The sequence below is a fragment of the Peromyscus leucopus genome, chromosome 16_21 (genome assembly GCF_004664715.2).
Source record: "Peromyscus leucopus breed LL Stock chromosome 16_21, UCI_PerLeu_2.1, whole genome shotgun sequence".
Classification (NCBI taxonomy): Eukaryota; Metazoa; Chordata; class Mammalia; order Rodentia; family Cricetidae; genus Peromyscus; species Peromyscus leucopus.
The window spans coordinates 8501932-8518599 of record NC_051084.1 but is presented as its reverse complement, the minus strand read 5'-3'; the positions used below and the strand labels follow the sequence as shown (position 1 = coordinate 8518599).

The following is a 16668-nucleotide window of genomic DNA, read 5'->3' as shown; positions in this document are numbered from 1 at the left end:
TGTGCATGATGAAACACCCTTGCATCCCCGGGACAAGCCCTCTCTAGTCATGGTGTGGGATTCTTCCGTGTGGCTCACTGAAGTGGGTTTGCAGGTGTTGAGCTGAGGACTTTTGAACCTCGTGTGCCATCTGCTCACAGTGTCCTTCTTTGATTATGGTATCAAGATAATGGTGTTCTGTTAAAATGCTTGGAAGCATTTCCTCTTCAGTGATACAGAATCTTGCCTTTAGCTCTTCATCAAATGTTTCATAGTAAAGCAATATGATCCTGAGCTTTCCATGGATGGACAAATTTTCTATTATTAGCTCAGTCTCCTTACTCATGAAAGGTCTGAGGTTTGTTCACGTTGTGACAACTTCAGTTAGGACAGTTCCCAAGGAGGCAAGGGAAAGGAAGTTCTCTGAGGGCCTCAGGCTGTGGCAGCTGATCTTCGAGGTCTTTCATGTCAGAAGCAACAGGAACCACTTCTTCTCTGCGGTTGGTTTCCCTGGAGTGAGTCCCTGGGCGCCCAGTGGCTGGCAGAACCTGTGTGGCACTCACTGTGGGATCACTGAGGGGTCACTGAGGGATCACTGTGGGATCACTGCGGGATTAGGCACAGCTATGAAGACCAAGCCCCCTGCAGAATAGCTCTGCAGGACTCCTGGGAGGTCATGGGCCCCCAGGGGTTCCCTCCGCCCAGCTGATACTGGATACCCTCCCTCATCCTTGTATCTGCCCCCAATAACAGCAGGTACCCTCACTACGCAAGTCTAGTCTCCCTGTCGCCATGGTACAGGGTCCCTTTGGTAAGCACTTGATCACACTGATAAAAGATTTTAAAAACAGACCAGAGAAACTTGAATGGAAACGTGGACACCAAGCTGAGGTAGCAATCTATTTTGTACAATGTTATCCAAACAAATCCCAATTCTATTAGGGTGTGCTATGACCACAGTTATATAGTTGAGGGGCTGGAGAGATGGTGTAGCTATTAAGAGCACCTGGGTTTCCATCCCAGTTCCCACAGAACAAGCCTGGTGTGAGCCTGTGCACCTCCAGCCTCAGCAAGGGCTGAACAATCCCTGGGGCTTTCTGGGTGCCAGCCTAGCCTAAAAACCTGAACTCAGGAAAGACCCTCGCTCAGAGGGAAAAGGTGGAGAACGATGAGGACACCCTCGTGTGGCCTCCACACACCAGCACACACATATACATACACCCCACTCACACCTCACACACATACACTATACATATAGTGTCCTAATAACTTTATAATGGACCCATGCCAAGACAAGTTTTAGCAAAATTTTTAAATTACTATTGAAATTCTAGTGATTTAATTTTATAGCTATGAAACTTTCTAAATAACGTTCTCATTAACTTACACCATAAAAATCGAGTAAGGATTGTAACCATCAGGGTTGACATGAAACAAAGTCCTGAAGGGGCCGGGCATCTGACGCTGGAGGCCTCCTCTTCTAGGGCTGGCCGCTTTCCCTAGGAAACACCTCGTCAGACAGTAGGCCTTCAGCACTGAAGGGAAACGTAGCTTTGTGCGTACACGTGGGCTTTGTGATCAGAAGCCCAGACATCTGTTGGTGTAACTTTCAGTGTCTGCCGTCTAGAAAGACTGCTGGTCACTGGGGGATGAAGGTCACTGGGGTATGAGGGTCACTGGGGGATGAGGGTCACTGGGGGGTTATGAAGGTCACTGGGGGGTTATGAAGGTCACTGGGGGGTTATGAAGGTCACTGGGGGTTATGAAGGTCACTGGGGGGTTATGAAGGTCACTGGGGTTATGAAGGTCACTGGGGGGTTATGAAGGTCACTGGGGGGGTATGAAGGTCACTGGGGGCTGCCTGTGTGCTGCAAGCTGCCTCCTGCACAGCCTTGGGGCTAACAGACTTCAGCAATAGGTGCTCATTCCTTTGTTATCAACACGGGTGTGTGAGACCCCCTTTGGTGGCTTAGTCCTCAGGACCACACCCCTCAGCTCCGTCACCTGACTCAATGCCTTCACTTCCTCTGTCCATCTTCATCTGAAGGCTCTTATTTTTAAGTATAGGAAGTTTTCACAATGAAACATTTTTAAAGCTACTCTGCCCAAGGTTCTTAACATGAAATCTCTTGAGCCAAAGTGTCCAGACTATTAGAAATTATTGTAAAGGCCAATAGTATGAGTTTCATATGTGAATTCAAGATCCACCAAAGTGTTCTTGAATTTGGTCTCCCAGAAGCCCTTGCCTCTAGGAACTTCCCTTGCCTCAGAAGTTCTGAGACTTTGTTATGACACCAATTCTGGAATCTTCATAGACCATAACCTGCTTAGGTCTGATGAACCTAAGCCACACAATTCCTGGGAGACCCTCTGCACCCTTGTCTACAGGGGTCTCCCCAACACTCAGGTTCTCACAGCTCAGAGGCGATGCGCTTGGGGCATTTGTTTGATCTCGATCTCTCTCTGACAAAAGAATCCAGATGATGTGGAACTCACTGAAGACACTAACCAGAAGATGGAAGACCTAGGTAAGAACCAGCTTCCTCTCCTGCATTTCCTTGATACCTACTCTCGCAAGAGTCTTGTCTTGGGGACATTTATGAAGCTGGCTTGCCTGTGTCTTTCAAACCCAATATTCATTCTTTTGTTCTGACTGATTCCTCTGGGAAGCTGAGGGAGAGTTGCCCACCATCACCTCATCTCTAGAGCAATCTTTTCTGCTTCCTGAAGTTTGAACTCTCAACGTAACCACTGTCCACAGTGCCTCTGCTATCCTTCCTACAGTACTGTTCTCTCCAAGACTGCCTCAGTACTGAGAAATAAGGACTTCATCCCTTCCCCACCCACACCCCCGTACACGGGACGACCCTCTCCCAAATGCCCTCTAGAAGAGCATTTCAGATGCCAAGCAAAGGGATGGCTGCTTTCTGGGCCTTCCTCTGAGCCCACCATCTAAGTTCATCTCACTCTCATGATGGAGACAGGCTGCTGACTTTAGAAGGACATTCAGAGCAAGTCTCTAAAGGTAAAGGTTTGGCAGCAGAATTTTCTCACATTGCCAAACATCTAAAAAGGCTCAGTAGACATAAGCCCAATCTGCCAGTTGGGGTGTGGTTACATCGTGACATGGATTCCACTGGTGATTTTTGGAAGCAGCCTTGATTGTGGAATCATCTACTTTCTTAGTCATTCAGAGTTTGGTATTTTTCAGTGTTTCTACTGTCACTAACAGACTTGTAGTGGCTACAGATGTATTCTCCCATTCATCGTCTCTTCTGCTCTATCTTAAATATCAAATACAAATCAATCATATACATATACAGACAGTCCTAATGTGCATTATCCTCCAGTCTCTCTGACAAAGGTCACCAATATTCACCTTATCATTCAGCTCGGTGGGCGACGACTCCAGGGTCTTCCTCGTTGATAAGAAACGTCTGTCCTCTCATATGGTTTACATTAATATTGTTACCTTTAGACAGCATCTTTCCAGCGCCTCCAAAACTTTTGGTTGCTCGTCCAGACCAAAAAAAAAAAAAAAGAGTATGTCATGCCTCATATAACTGTAAATGTTATGAATGTACAAATATACTAATATTTATGTTTTAAAGAAAATGGGAAATGTGTAAAGGTTAAATTATACACCAAAAAACAGAAGTTCTGATTTTTTTTCCTCACACCTCAGAGGACTGCTTTGCCAGACCACTGATCTCCCTAACCTTCTCCCGCTCTACCAAGGGGCTCCACAGAGGCAGGGTCCCTCAGATTGCCCACTTTAAAGCAAGGGTTATAGCAGCCAGGGCTCTTATAGCACCAAGGGAACAAGTGTAAGAGCTAAAACTGGGCTGAGACAGGAGTGACAGAAGCATAAGGAAGATAAATCCAGAAGCTGGGCTTGGCCATGAGGCTTGGTATCCTTGTCCACGGAAGGCAAAGTCTGCAGAAGCATCAGGAATCAAAGCCAGCCTCAGTTACATAGTGAGTTCAAGGCCAGTTTGGGCTATGTGATACCCCATCTAAAAACAACAATAAATCAATTAAAGAGTTGAGGAAGCAGGGCAGAGGGACAGGACAGAATGATGGCAGCGGCTGTCTCCAGTGAACGCGTGGCCCAAAGCTCACAGGTGCTTTCTGTTTTAGAAGTGATTTTGGCTGTCACCCTGACTCTGCTGGGCCTTGTTATTCTGGCTATTCTGATAGCGAGATGGACACGGCGTAAGCAAAATGGTGAGTAACCATGGTGACTCCCCATGAAAGTCTCAGAGAGAAGGAAGCTGGGATGCAACCCTGATAGCTACAGGCTTTGCCAGTGTGCTCCGTGTGTTTCCCACACAGACATCAGAGATCTCACCCTGCCAGTGACTCTGCTCACAATGTGAAATTCTAAAGTTAAGTTATCAGCACTGTCTACAAAAACAGACGAGTTAGCGAGAGGAATAAGAATACTTTAAAGCAAACTCTGTCTGAGCTCCAAAGGAAAGAACTCAAGTCTGGAAGTGTGGGAAAACACTGGCAGACGCCACACCCAACAGTGTGCAGAAAGAACCCGGGGCTGTGAGCGGCAGCGTGGGAGACAGCGATACAAACCCTGGGGGTTACCTGTAAGAGGAAAGGGACAGGGCCACAAAGTTAAGGTCCCTCTCCACAGGGTCTCCCTCAATATCTGTCCTGCCTCCTTCTCAGCACCCACATCTCCCAGATTTCCTCTCCTCAGGACCTGTGAACCTTCAGAGAGAAAACAGGCAAGCATGGCAGGGCCAGATGGAGATGTGGATAGGGAGGACCTCCGGGGGAGAGTACCGAAGGCTGGGTTAGGGACAGCATCTCTGACAATAGCTAACCGAAACATTTGCCTACTCCTTCCACAGTGGCACAGCTCTCCAGATACCCTTCAGAACAGAGTGAGTATCTGACGCTTAGCGCGTGTGGGTTCTGTGTGTGAATGCGTGCCCGGCTCACCATGTGCTTCCAGAACTGGATAGAGTCTATCTAGAATGGATCGGTAGTGTGTGAGCGTGCATGGTCTCAGGGCTCCTCTCAGTGACAGCAGAGACACTAAGCCTTGGGATCAACAGACCCCTTGGGCAGTAGACTAATGACTCAGTGGAAGGTCTAAGTCTCACTGTGACGAGGCCTCCACCAGGTGGCTGGACAGAAGGCTCTAATAGTCAGGAATGGGGAGATCCAGCCATGGTTACTGTGATGGGGGGGGAAAGAGAGCAATGTCTCTGAAAGCTAGCCCAGGACGCTGGGCGGGAAGAGGGAGCTGGGTGCTGCAGTGATAGCCACCCCCCTCCCCAGGTCACCTGACCTAGCCAACATCATAAAGTGCCCCTTTACAGTTAACCCACATGCTTCTCCATCCTGGAAATGTGCGTTTACATTAACTCTTAGACGTGTAAGCAAAGCCCCAGTGATGACGAGGAAACACAATCACGGAGCTCTCTCTCCTTTCTCCCCAGGTGCTGGGCTTCTGGACTATGAGGACGGTAGGGACCAAAAGATCAGGAGCTACAGAGAATTCGTGAAGAATGTGTCTCTTAGGCATAGCTGCTGCTTCTCCTTTTCAGCGTCATGTGTACAAGCAGCACAGTCTGCTGCATCTCCGCTTGCCTCTCTGTGCTCATACCTGCGCAAACGCACAACAGCTGTGCATCGTTCTCAAAACGGGCCACTGTGTCTCCCTCCTAAGACCGTTAAGAGAGTTCATTTCCACATCTTGCTTACTCCCACCCCCAAGATCTATACGTATTTATGAAACAATTCCACAGATGTTTAAAATAGGATAAAAAAGGGCTGGAGAGATGGCTCAGTGGTTAAGAGCACAGAGATGTATGTAGGCAAAACACCCATCCCATATACATAAAATAAACTTTAAATAGATAAAATACATATTTTATAGATTTCATGAAGGTTAAACAGCATGTTGAAAAGATCCTTTGAAAGCTACCCAATAAAATGAGACACACAAAATTTATGAACCCTGTTTTAGAAAATGAAGATAATAATTTAAACATAGCTGATACTCACCTGGGCTCCACTACTAAAGGAGAAGCTGGATGGTGAGGTGAGGTGAGGTGAGGTGAGGTGAGGTGAGGTGAGGTGAGGTGAGGTGAGGTGAGGTGAGGTGAGGTGAGGTGAGGTGAGGTGAGGCTCGTGACTCCAGTGTCCAGACCCAACTAACTAAGTGCAGTTGACTTAAGAGAAAAGAGGATCACTGAACGCTGGATTTCCATATCTAGCATTATTTATCGTTAGGTTACCCACCAAATTGAGACATGTAGGCTGGTGTGAACACAGAGTAATTACAAAGATAACTTGGAATAAAAATCTTCAGAAGCTTGATGGTTTTCTGCAGGGACTCCCACAGACCTCTGGTTTCAGCTTGCCACTGACGACCTTCACTCTGACCCCTCAGCATTCGAACTGTCCTCCCTCAGGACTTCCTCTCAGGGCTGTGCACGGATGTGCCCTCGGCTCACTGTGCCCGCAGTCACCCGATCTCACGGAAACTGCTAGACTTGCCTCTCGTTCCTGTTTGAAGTCACCAGACGGGGCCACCAGCCAATCTATAACTAGAGAGTCACGAAGCTTTGGGTTGTAGAAGCAATCACACACAGACACAGACACACAGACACAGTCACACAGTCACACAGACACACAGACACAGACACACAGACACAGTCACACAGACACACAGACACAGACACAGACACAGACACACAGACACACCCCAAATATAGATCCCCAAGATCTGGGGAAAGTCTGGTCACCCTGTCTGTCGCATGCACCCCCCTCCACTTATGTTCACGACCCCTTCCCCTCCATCTCTGTGATGCACAGTATGTGGAGAGCAAAGAACTTCTAGATCCTCTTTATTTTCTGAAATTAAGGATAAATGAATGGGAAAGTCTGGGAAAGTGCTAAATCCCTCAGTAGTGATGTGGGCTAGCGGTAAATTTATTTCTTGATGAGATATTGGTAACTTAGTCTGTTTTCTCTTTCTCTCTCTCTCTCTCTCTCTCTCTCTTTTTTTACACAAGGTGTTTCCTGTGCAAGAGCAAAAAAAGGAAGAGGTAAACAGAATTCCGTTTACTATGAAGCACAGATGTGTATATAATCAATTCAGAGTCTCATTATGTTCTGTTTCCTTTAGGATCCCGAACTTCGTGTTCAACAGAAAGCGGTAAATAAATCAGACTCTGGCTTGTTAAGAAATGAATGCATAAGTCTGTTTAGAAGACAGTAAGAACTTACATTTTCTTCAACCCTCTAGACATTTCATGTGATGACTGAGGTAAGTATATCTATGGTAAAATTAGAGGGAACATCAGTCTGCCTCCTAATGTGAGGATCTGCAAGGCCGTGTGTTACTCATCGTGTGATAAAACACCTAAAGGAGACATCTTGGAAAGAGAGGGCCTGAGCTTGGCTCTGATTTGGATGTTTCCACCCACTGAGCCTTGGTCCAGTTGCTGTGAAACTGTGACAAGGAAGCACACCACGGCAGGGTTACCTGGGGAGGGGAAGTGCTCAGGAAACGCAGAATGTTCACTGTCACGGACCCTGGTCCAAAGCCCCTTAACCCACAGGCTCATAACTAAATCAATCCAGTCATGCAGTGAGAGTGCTCCTGATTCCAGTCACCTCCAAAAACCCCACCGCTGGATGCCGCCCTGAGGACCAAGCCTTCAACCTGTGACCTTCTGGAGCACAGTCGGGATCCAAACCACAGGCTCATGTGCATCCCATAGTACAAAATGCATCTAGTTCCTCTCCAATGGGCCCCAAAGTCTCAGTGCTTCCAGAAGAGGTCTGCACTGAGAGGACCAGCGTGACCAAGAGGCTTTCCTCTCTGCGCCGAGCAGCGTAGATCAACATCCAGGAGAACCTTGTGGGACTCCAGGAGTCAGGAAGAGAATTTCAGAATAAAAGCATTAAAAATACTGACAGTTTCACTCTTGCCATATTATCTTCCCCACCGGACAAACTCAAAGCTGAGCAAAGGCCCCAAAGGCCCTCATTTCTCCCACAAGGAAAAGTCTCAGCTTACCGAATGAGTGCCCACATCCTCCAGCCATAAAGAATGCTGCCCAACAGATTCAATTCTTTTACCTGCAAAGGTGATCACCACCCTGAGTGACTGAGGAGGCTGGGAGCAGGGAAGATAAGTTACCAGATGATCTTCCAAAGACTCCATCAAGGACATTTCCCATGAGCCACTTCGGATACCTTCCCTGGGAACTGACCCTCTCGATGGCTCACTTCCTAAGTGTCTCCCAAGGAAAGCATCTGGAAGCAGCTCCTGCCAGATGGATTTTTAAAAAAAAAAAATCAGCTATTTGCAAAATTCTCTCATCAAAAGTTCAGGCCCACACACAAGTGAATTGATCTAACATTCCATAATCAATCCCAATCTCTCAAGCTCAAGTAACTGAGGAGGAAGAAATGCTTCGAGACTTGCTCCAACAGACCAGCCCCGCACTGATACCGAAGCCAGGCAGAAGCACCAGGAGAAAATACCAGCTGCATCACTGAAGAACCAGGTGCAAAAACAATGGAAAAATACAGGAGACCAAATTATGTATTTCAAAAAAGAATCATTTCCGTGAGCAGTGGGGGAATTATTCCTGCATGCAAATCAATAAAGTGAGATTTAAAAAAAAATAAACAACAAAGTCGTCAGACCATATCTAGATTTGTGGAAAAGGCATTTGCAGAACCCGCCATTCTTCCATGATTAGTGAGTTAGGTATGTAATGAAGGCACCTCAACAAACGAAGGCCCCAAGTGACAGCTCTGAAGCTAATGTCACCTTCCAGGGTGGAAAACTGAACTTTTCCCTCTGTGATCAAGATGTCTACTCTCACCACTTCTATTTAATGTAGCATTGGAAGTCCTGTCCAGAGCAACCTGGCAAGAGGCACATAAATCAGGAAGAGACACCTGTTTGTAGATATGGCCTTGTACAAGAAAACCCCAAGTTCCTTCAAAAAGTCATCAAGACCAAAGCTTCATTGCAGTGCAGAGCATAAAAAAAAAAAAATATTCGGAGACCATCAGCACTTCTCCGCACTGGCAATGGACCAGCTGAGAAACCAAGGAGCGAAAGACCTGCTCACCAAAAGCAGTACTGTGCTGGTTAAGGAAACTGAGAAACAAGAAAACGGAAAGACATGTTGTGTTCTGGTTTGGAAGACTCGCCATGTTTAATTGTCTGAATTGGCTGTTTTATGTCAAATTGATTGGGTAAAGGTCCAGCTGAGAAAACGCCTCTCCAGATTGGCCTGTAGGAAGCCTGTGGAGCATTTTATCAGCTGATGATTAATGTAGTGATGCCATCCCTGGGTAGATGGTCCTGGAGTGTAAGAATCCAGGATGAGCAAGCCGTGAGGAACAAGCAAGTGAACAGCACCCTCCGTGACCTCTGCTCTGGTTCCTGCCTCCAGGTTCCTGCCCTGTTTGAGTTCCTACCCTGACTTTTCTCAGTGGTGGACTGTGGGGGCAGAGGAGGCTGTAATAACAAAATAATATAAAAGAATTTGAGGAGGAGTAGGAAGTGCAATTTGTATATATATAACAAAATAATTAAAAATAAGAGGTCATGAATTTGAGGAGTGGGAGAGATGAGGAAGGAGGTGGATGGAGGAGAAGCAGGGAAGAAATAATGTAAATACAGTATTCATATATGAAATTCTCAAAAACTAGCCAATAAAAATAAAAACTCATATAAAAAGAGATGAGAAAGCAATTGCTAAAGACCAAGGGTGGCTGATCAAAGGCACAGACTTGCCATTCTAAGGGGCCCGAGTCCCGAAGAAATAACGACAAATAATTAATGTATGCTTGTAGTTCACTCAGTGAATGGGTTGGAAAGATTTTCATCGTGACAAGAAAAAGACAGTCTGTGAAATGATGACACACTGATTTGCTGAATGTGGTGATCATTTTGCAATGTTTATATCAAACCATCATGAAGCTATACAATCTTATGCCAATTATGCCTTAACACAGGCAGAAAAAGAAAACGTCACCTGAGTGCTGGAGGGAAACCCAGCGTCTGGATCACACAAACACCAAGCGCTCAATGAGCTCCCTTAGCATTAATACTAGGGGACAGATCCCTAAAAATTAATTGCACTATGGTATGATTTGGACAATGAAGTTCCAGGGTTCAAAGAAGTATGGTCACTGTCTGGTGTTGTCATTGTGGCTCCTAATTCCTGGGGAACTCACCTCCTTGGTGACAGTTACTCCTCAAAGCACATCCAGCAAGGGCAAGAAGCTACCTCAGTGTGAGAAACTTAAGGCTGCAAAGTAAAGCCACACGCAACAGAACGTGAAGAGGATGGACGTGAACTCGGCTCCTACTGTGTGCTGGCCCCTACTGTGTGCTGGCCCCTACTGTGTGCTGGCCCCTACTGTGTGCTGGCCCCTACTGTGTGCTGGCCCCAACTCTGTGCTGGCCCCTACTCTGTGCTGGCCCCTACTGTGTGCTGGCTCCTACTGTGTGCTGGCTCCTACTGTGGGCATGCGTCATCTCGTCTCTGCGAGCAGCTCAGACAGCCACATATAGATGAACTGCCCAGAGCTGTCCCTGCCATCACGGGCCACCCCTAGCTTACAGTGGAGGACACTGGGTACCCTCCAGGCTCACACAGCCCACAGCAGGAGCACAGTGCAGGGTTCTCTCCGCAGTGAACAGCTGGGGCCACCACAACACAGCAGCTCTGAAGATGCTCACCATCGGGGCCTTGGTGATCAGCTCTTACCTAAATCAGTCTATTTGCTAATGTGACTATTCCTAATTTACAGAAGAGAAATTTATCCACGAGAAGTATTAATGGCTGGCCCAAAGCTATGGGATCACAGATGACGCAATGCAGATGCGCACATGAGATTTCTTGACCCTAATTTTATTCCTGGCTGTGGATGTTTGCATCCTTAGGGGAAAGTTAAATCAGGAGACATTTTACTGACATATAGACAAGCCAAAATTTAAAACTCATAAAGACTCGTGGCCTTGCAGTCACCCCTAAGGTGGCCCTATAAATCCCAACTATCCTAAGTTTTTGGGTGCCCAAGCTCTGGCGAGTTCCCTTCTATCACTTCTGAATGTAAAAATATTAATTAGCTGGCCAACTGAGACTATGGAAATCATGATGTTAGTTTGGTTGCATGAAATTCAGTGTTTAAAGCTTAGTTAAATTTAAATGAATCACAGATATGATAAGGTTGCTATGATACCTTAAACATTTTGAGATTTAATTGAATGCATGCTTAATATTATAGGAAAATGTATATACAGTGCCTAAGTGTTTTATTTTATAACAAATTTCAAACACATACTGCACACGGGCCTGAGTTGAGATATCTGGCACCCACATAGAACCAAACACAGGGACAGCGTGGTTGGGAGCAGACATGGCCTGACCCCTGGTGCTCACAGGTCAGCCATCCTAAGCCAGACTGATGAGCTTCAAGGTCGATGGCTGACACCATCTCAAAAACTAAGGTTAAGGGACAGGGTGGGCAGTGCGGTTCAGTGATAAAGTGCTGCTGGACACCCACAGGCCCTGGATTTGATCTCCAGCATTGCCAAATAAATGAATGAAATAAGGTGAGAATGAATGGGAACGATATTCAATGCTGACCTCTGGCCTCCACATGTACACATACTTGTCCACGGGCATTCACATGCACACATACATAAACACCTATAGGCACCACACTCGTGAGCGCACACAGTAAGGCCATAAGAAGCAGTAATGGTATAAAAGAGAAATTCCCATGTGCTTTGACTTAATTCTCCCTATGATGGCGTCTGTCCTGGCTAGAGAGAGAGAGAGAGAGAGAGAGAGAGAGAGAGAGAGAGAGAGAGTTGATAACTTGACACAAGCCAGTCATCTGGAAAGAAGAACCACAGCTGAAAACCCGCCCCCATCAGATTGCTCTGTTAAGCAATTCTAGGGGGGCATTCTCTGGGTTGATGATGGACGGAGGGTCCAGCCCACTGTGGGCGGTGTCTCCCCTCTCCCTGCCTGCCCTTCCCCCCAGCAGGTGGTCCTGGGTTGCCGTGCAAGCCACAGGAAGCAGCCGGCAGTCAGCAGCGCTCCTCCATGGTTTCCGCTTCAGTTCCTGCTTCCAGGTTCCTCCCTGAGTCCCTGCCCTGACTTCCCTTCATGAAGAACCGAAAGCCGCAGGATGAAATTAATGTTTTCCTCTCTGAGTGGCTTTCAGTCAGGGTCTTTATCACAGCAACAGACACCTAACTAAGACAGCACCTGTGTTCAGGGGAGGAACTAAGGCTGGTGTCCCGACAGCTCTGGACACGTCAACTAGACTTTCACAGAATCCCAAGCACCCCAGCTGCCAGGCGTCAACACAGGTCAACAGCAGGGTCAAGTGCAGCTTCCGAGTCCACGGGAGGGAGGATGGCAGTGTTTGTGTTTGCTCGGCCTGTCTTGAGATCCGTTAGGAATTCTATGGCTGTGACGTCACTAAAAACCAAGTGCTCGCTCTCTCAAAGTACATCTAATGATCATATCCACATTCGTGTGCAGTTACGGTTTGTGGTACCCTTCAAATTCTCAGGCAGCCAAGTAGCTATTCTACCAAACCTCTCCTACTCTCCTTCAACTCCTGCTATAATTAGTATATTCCCTGTGAATGTCTCCATCCCTTGTATTTCTTCTACAAATGATCCGCCTTGGCTAACCTCCATCCGCTTGTTCATGAAGAGATGCTGCCTCTGGTTCTTTGTCTGCCTGCTCTCTGGTGATGTTAACACGGAACTTTTCTTGTTTTGTGTGTGTGAGCTTTCAGAGGTGTGCAAAGGAGGTTTCCATAAGTATTGTCTCGCTTCTTGGCACCTGATCCCTTAGGTTGTGTTTAAGGAGAGACAAACTCGCCACCACACACGAGTCGTCCACTCCCCCAGGGCCGACTTAGAAGAATCTTAGCCACAGACCACCTAGAAAAAAAGGAGAAAACAGTAAACCAGAGAAAGGGGCGGAGGAGGAGGAGGGAAGAAGAGAGCAGGAAAAGAGAGGGGGGTGGACAGCAGGACGTGAGCTGGGAACACAGCTCCGTGGCAGAGCGCTGGCTTAGCATGTGCAAGACCCTCTGAGTTAGGTTTCCACTGCTGCAATGAAACACCATGACCAAAGCAACTCGGGAGAGCTTGCTGCCACATCATGTTCATCATCTAAGGAAGTTAACACAGGAACTCACACAAGGCAGGAACCTGGAGGCAGGAGCTGAGGCAGAGGCCTTGGATGAGTACTGCTTACTGACTTGCTCCTCATGGCTTGCTCAGCCTGCTTTCTTATAGAACTCAGGACCACCAGCCCAGGGATGGCTCCACCCACAGTGGGCTGCCCCCTCCCCCATCCATCACTAATTAAGAAAATGTTCTACAGGCTTGCCTTCAGCCCAATCTTATAGAGGCATTTTCTCAACTGAGACTCCCTCCTAGCCCAGTGACTCTACTGAACTCTACTGAGCTCTAATGAACTTAGAGCACAGGCTCTAAGTTCAATTACCACCACCAAAATAGTCTGACAGCAACAGCATGTGCAGGAGCTGACAGGCAAAGGTTGGAAGCCCAAGTTCTGCTGGCTGACCTCCTGAGTGTCTGTTTATATGTTTTAGTACCATCTGCTGTTTGTCAGGAAAGAGCAGCAGCCATCTTCCTAGGGGCACTTCCAACCAGCTCCCAGGGTGAGTGTTCCATGGCTTCTTTCAGTTCTGCCTTGTTCTGTTCTGCTTTGCACGCCCTATTGTTTACATACTAGTTTTTTCTTCTTTTTAAGTGCTTTTTAAGATAAGATACAAAAATAATTAACACTGTGTATATAACACCCTCACTGTGTAAACACCTTGAGTGTGTGTATACACCCTGGTACAATATGCAAACCCATCTTCAGTATATGTACACACCCTCAACGTGTAGGCACATCAATGTGTATAAACACCTTCATTGTGGCAATTACTAATATTTTGTCCTACTCAAGTAGTAAATAATGTTGAAATTCCTTTGTCCCCATTACAGACCCTTCCTTTACTCTACCGTCTCTAAGACTTATAACTGCATTCTGTCTCTAATGTCTACTTGTGATATTTATACAATCTACTGCTGAATGCAATGTAGCATTATTTGTCGTTTCATAATTTTTTTACTGAATTGCCATCTTTTTTAAGGTATCATTACAGTTTGCATTTTCCTCAAAACTGTAATATTGAAATACACAGAAATGTAATTTAGCACCTCAGTTGTAGAATAGAATCACAATTTGTGAACATACAGTACTTTCCTATCATTTTCCCTACTGATACATCCTCGGGGTCTTCTCTAGTTCTCTCAGGCTGTCTCTTGGCTGGCTCCAAGCCCCTCCCCCAGCACACAGCCCCTGTCACTCAACACGTCAATCTTTTCAGGTCTGTGCTTTTCTTGGTTTTTCTCATGTGGTACCACAAGTTACTGCCTTAAGCTGTGTTTTATCATTATAAAGGTTACGTTTCTAGATACAAAGCCTTACTCCAAATGATTTTTAAATTTGTTTCTAGAGGGATATTTTGGACATAATGTGGGGGATCTAGTTTCTTGTTTAAAAGCCAGCTATTCTGATGATTCCATTAACAGATGCCATCTCTGCCCCGTGGCCTTCCTTTTCTGTCGTGGTTGTCTTTGGTGTTTGGCAGGATTTGTTTTGTTCACCTTAAATTTGTAATATACATATTCACTAATTGTTGTTGTTTTTAATGGAAATAACCATCATTTTCTATTGAACAGTAACGTTTAATTGGCCATTGGCCAATAGGCTTTGCTCCCACACTAATGACTGTTTATAAGCAAAAGACAATCGCTCCATTAATATTACCCCACAGAACTTGTTTTACAATGTTGCCATAGCCTTTCTTTTTTGATCTACGTCTCACACAAAATTGGCCTCTCAGTCCCAAGTGTGAGGAGCTGTTTTCCCAACTTGCCTGTGACTGAAAGTACCCTGAATTCACATACAGTCTCATGATTTCATTAAACACAGAATGTGTTTAATGGAAATTTGTTTCCTTCAGCACTTTATTTTTTTGATCACTCTTGGTCTTGTTATTGTTGATAAAATCTTCTATTTGATGATTGTTACTAAGTAAAAATATTTTAAGACTTCTCTTTGTTCTTGCATTCTAAGTATTAGCCATGCTGTTCCTACATGTGGAACTAGCTTGAATAAGGATTCAAGATTTTCCAATTTGTTGGCTTGAGTCTCTAATTATAAAAAATCACCTACCTTGATTGCTGTGAATATGTCCATTCCTCCCACCTCCATCCACATCTGTCTAACAAACCCATAGTTTCTCTCTCTAGAGATTGCACATATGAAAATAAATGTTAAGGATCCCTTCATGCCTAAGGTCTCAGCACTTCTTGCTCATTTCTCATATGCTTTCAATTAAACCCATGTCTTATAATAAAGACTAACATCTAAAGATAAGTGGTTTGCAACAGGGTCTTACTATGTAGCCCAGGCTAGCCTTTGATTCAGGTTCTCCGAGCACTGGCCACTAGAATGTATGCCAGCTTGAAGCAAGTCCTGCCTGGAAGCTAAGTGCCCATCTCTCAGCCACAGCCTGAGCTATCATCTCATCCAGCGTCTCTACCTCTTCAGCTTTTAACTCCTCCTGCTGTCCGCCACTAAGTGATGCGAAGTGGACTTTTGGATGTCTTTAGTGGACGCTCCTCTCAAACCTGGGTGTTGTCTGACTTGTCAACTGTGGCAGTGGGTGGGCTAGACCTCAGTCAGAGGACCACACCTAACTGCAGGGGAGGATTGGATGTGTTATTTCCATGGCGGTAACAAATGATCACAGCTTTCTGGTTCAACACAACACCAATTTACCTTACAGTTCAGTAGTCAGAAGGGCAATCGCCAAACACATCAGGGCGCCAGTGCATCTGAACCCTCCTGGGGGGGGGTGTTCCCTTGTTTTTCAGCTAGCAGTTTCCCAGGATTCCTTGGATCACAGCCTCCTCCTTCCTTCCTCACTGTTGACAAAATTCTATCAAGTTCCATGTGGTCTGGTCTTCTGCATTGACGTGTTCTTTGTCTATCTTGTCTAACGGCCTCTGTTCGGACACACAGGTAGAGCTACAAACACAACTAGACCGTAAATGAAAGACTTGAGATTTCTTGTGTTCTTGCCTCTTATACAGGATGTGATGGGTTGTTACAGAGTCTACACCTGCGGTTCTTTGTTTCCATCCAGTTTGGTAGACAGGGAATAAAGCACAGCCTCGGACAGGAGTGAGAGGAAGTCAGTGCTGACAGGGAGGGCATGCTAGGAGTGGAGAGGACATAGGACAGACATATCATCGTGGAAATAAAACAATCCCCTTCAATGATTGTTCTCATCAACACAATTGAGGACGATCTCTGGAACAGCCTGACGTCCATCTGCAGCACTGACACTATTTTCCATATAACAGTATAAGAGACCCCAAGGTTTGGGACACGGTGAGCTCCAACGTGGTTATCAGACTGCTAACCACACACGTTGGCAAGAGAAGGAAAAGGAAGTCATTTGGTAAAGGTCTTAGTCACAGACACTGTGGGTATGATGAAACACCATGACAAAGAGCAACCTGAAGAGGAAAAAGTTTATGTGGCATACACTTCCTTATTATTGTTC

General features: G+C 46.1%; 1 protein-coding gene across 6 annotated transcripts in view; it reads left to right on the top strand.

Annotated features, from left to right (window-relative positions):
- The window catches only part of Tsbp1 (testis expressed basic protein 1), a 72435-nt gene that overhangs the window by 3563 nt on the left and 52204 nt on the right, over window positions 1-16668 (top strand). For all 6 annotated transcript variants that reach the window (XM_037199737.1, XM_037199736.1, XM_037199735.1 and 3 more), the window contains exons 2-7: window positions 4120-4206; window positions 4848-4880; window positions 5442-5468; window positions 7023-7055; window positions 7136-7165; window positions 13633-13701. In XM_037199737.1, the coding sequence (XP_037055632.1) occupies window positions 4120-4206; window positions 4848-4880; window positions 5442-5468; window positions 7023-7055; window positions 7136-7165; window positions 13633-13701 (279 nt within the window). The remainder of the gene's footprint in view (window positions 1-4119; window positions 4207-4847; window positions 4881-5441; window positions 5469-7022; window positions 7056-7135; window positions 7166-13632; window positions 13702-16668) is intronic.